The sequence below is a fragment of the Rana temporaria genome, chromosome 3, assembly GCF_905171775.1.
Source record: "Rana temporaria chromosome 3, aRanTem1.1, whole genome shotgun sequence".
Classification (NCBI taxonomy): domain Eukaryota; kingdom Metazoa; phylum Chordata; class Amphibia; order Anura; family Ranidae; genus Rana; species Rana temporaria.
This window is the reverse complement of record NC_053491.1, coordinates 176,589,608-176,592,872: the sequence shown is the minus strand read 5'-3', so window position 1 is coordinate 176,592,872 and position 3,265 is coordinate 176,589,608. Positions and strand designations below refer to the sequence as shown.

Sequence of the window (3,265 nt, the reverse complement as noted above, 5' to 3'; positions counted from 1 at the left end):
TACACCAATTTGGGGGGGGGGGGGGTTTTACCAAAGAATGTAGCAGTATACATTTTTGGTGTAAATTTATATAGAAAGATTTTTTATTTGCAAAATTTTAGAACAGAAACAAAGAAAAGTTTGACTTGTTTTCATTTATTTAGCAAAAAAAAATAAAACCCAGTGGTGATCAAATATCACCAAAAGAAAGCTATGTGTGTGTGAAAAAAAATTACAATTTCAATTTGCATGACTGAATAATTGTCATTCGAAGTGTGACAGCACTGAAAGCTAAAAATTGGTCTGGGCAAGAAGTGGGGTGAAAGTGACCAGTATTGAAGTTGAACCTCAAGAGTTCTTTCACTTTGCTGACCACCCAAAATAAAGTAGGACCAACACCAAAAATGTACAAAATATCGGCCATCAGCAGGAGAGGTGGCTGAAATATCGTATCGTATCGGCACCGAAAAAACGATATTGGGCAATCTCTAGTTGCCAGGGGGGCCGAAGTACTCAAACTTCAAAATGTATTGTGCTCGTAAAACCTAGCTTCATGGAAGAAAAACTTACCGGTATTGTCCAATTCAAGTAGATTGCAAAGTCAAACGACTTTTCAGATCTTTAAAGTCCCATGTTTATTGTCATGCACTAAAGAGGCACCAAAGGATGCTCCAGGACATCTATGTGTATGGGCACCCTCAGTTGGTTTTCAGTATGTTTTCATTAACAGTTACCAGATACGTTGTATGAAACGCCATATGAAAGTTATTCCGTTTTAACAGATCAGTACTTTAACCACTTCCAGCCCAAGGACGTCATATGACGTCCTGGACTTTCAGTGGGGATATCTGAAAGATGCCTGCAGCCACAGGCATCATTCAGATATCCATCTCTTCAGCGGGCGAATCCCTGCACCATAAGAACGATCATAGCGGCAGTTCCGCCGCTTGATCGTTCTTATAGGCGGCGGGAGGGGACGCCCCCCTCCTGCCGCCATCCGGTGCTTCTCTGGGCCCTCCTTTGCCATCAGAGACCCGGAGAAATGATCCGCCGGCGTCCGATGGAAACCAGATGGTCACCAGTCATCTCTATGATCGTTGGAGGCCCGGGCGCGATGTTATGACGTCACGCCCGGGTCCTGGAATCGCGGCTGAAAGCATTAGATCGGTGAATTTTTTTCACGATCTAATGCTTTCCAGCCTGGAGGAGAGATGTGGGGTCTTATTGACCCTGCATCTCTCCATAAAGAGTACCTGTCACGAACCATTCCTATTACAAGGGATGTTTACATTCCTTGCAATAGGAATAAAAGTGATAAAAAAAAATGTAAAAAAAAAGTGTAAAAATAAAAGAAATTGAGTAAAATATAATAATAACTTTTTTTTTTTTTTTAAACGCCCCTATCCCCGGTAGCTCGCGCTCAGAAGCGAACACACACGCAAGTCCCGCCCACATATGTAAACACCGTTCAAACCACACATGTGAGGTATCGCCGCGTGCGTTAGAGCGCCAGCAACAATTCTAGCACTAGACCTACTCTGTAACTCTAAATTTGTAACTTGTAAAAAAATAAGCGACGCCTATGGAGATTTTTAAGTACTGACGTTTGGCGCCATTCCATGAGTGTGTGCAATTTTAAAGCATGACATGTTGGGTATCTATTTACTCGGCGTAACTTTATCTTTCACATTATACCAAAAAATTGGGCTAACTTTACTGTTTTGTTATTTTTTAATTCACAAAACCGTTTGAAAAATTATTGCGCAAATACTGTGCGAGATAAAAAGTTACAATGGCCGGCATTTTATTCCCTATGGTGTCTGCTAAAAAAACATATATAGTGTTTGAGGGTTCTGAGTAAATTTCTAACAAAAAAATTATGATTTATGCATGTAGGAGAGAAGTGCCAAAATAGGCCTGGTATGGAAGTGGTTAATAATGAATTATGAAACATTGACCTAACATCTGCTGTAAATCAAAACTCATCCATCATTAAACATTACAATACCAAAAAAAAAAACAGAAACAATTGTTGGGACAAGAGGTATTTTTATGGTGGTTACAGAAGTAAAATCAAAATGTTTAATCCTTCTACAGAGGCCTTCACCTTACAGTATACATAGAGAACTTGGGAGAGATTTTACAAACATTACAGTAAAAAGGACATTTTCCTCAAATAAAACAATGTATATATGAGTACAATACTCAACTACAGGTTGGTCTAGCCCATATTTACATGTAACCCCACAGATATTTCCAAATAAAAAAAATAATTTGTGACGAATAAGAAAATTTGCAGTAGCCCAAATTTTGTCTCTAGAGCATGCTCTACATTCTGTAGTGCAGTTACGAAATGCCTATTGCCTGCAGCTATCCAATTTACAAACCACATCATAGGAGTGTGACTAAGGACCATACAATACCACCCTCAATTTAACAAGATGCCGTTTACAAAACTCTTTCTGTCAATGCACAGGAAATGAGCCGCATAGTATACTGCACTGCAGACTGGATAGAGTATGTCCCCTAAAGCATGATATATGCATCTGTCATAGATATTCTTTTATAGAAGGTAAAATACGTAACAATTATTTATATTCTTCATGTGCTATGCCAGTTCTTGATGGGCTGCATCATATTCTGCAATGTACAATTTAAGTTCTTCAATACATCTCTCGCCGATCTCGCTTAAATTCTGTCGTAAAGCAAACTGGACCTGCTTTTCAAGGGATGGGTCTTTGTCAATAAGCATCTTCACAACCATGCCAAACGTCTCACAATCTTGCCTGTACACCTGTGTGAACAAAATGATTGCAAAGTTAAATGGGAACATTGCAACTGCTTCAAACCTACAGATGGAAACTGGTGCAGAATTCCAAAGATGGATATAAATAACCAATGTTATGCTGTAAAATGGGCTACGAAATGAACGAGAATAGTCAGCTTATATTAAAGGTCTATTAATAACAATCCATAAACTATATAAACACTGCAGGCGGTTAGAATATAAAACGTTGCTATTAGAAAGACAACATTCTAAACAAAGACAACTTTGTCCATGTAACAAATATTTCTCATTCAGCTACAGCAAAAGATTTAAAAACACTTTTACGAACATCAAATTCCATAAAATCATGGGCTACCGACCTAAAATGTTGAAGGCAGCAGCCAGAAAATCTACAGGCCTTCTCTCATTTGCTATATTTCAATTAGGAAATTAATTTCTAAATATAAAAAGTTTACTTCTAGACTTATTTTACTGTACACAATGGAGCTCGAGTGATGC

At 38.4% G+C, this 3,265-nt stretch overlaps 1 protein-coding gene across 4 annotated transcripts in view; it reads right to left on the bottom strand.

Moving 5' to 3' along the window:
• Window positions 1-2,008: 2,008 nt before the first annotated feature.
• The window catches only part of PPHLN1 (periphilin 1), a 119,866-nt gene continuing 118,609 nt past the window's right edge, over window positions 2,009-3,265 (bottom strand). For all 4 annotated transcript variants that reach the window (XM_040343877.1, XM_040343875.1, XM_040343876.1 and 1 more), the window contains one exon: window positions 2,009-2,773. In XM_040343877.1, the coding sequence (XP_040199811.1) occupies window positions 2,588-2,773 (186 nt within the window). In that variant the 3' untranslated portion in view covers window positions 2,009-2,587. The remainder of the gene's footprint in view (window positions 2,774-3,265) is intronic.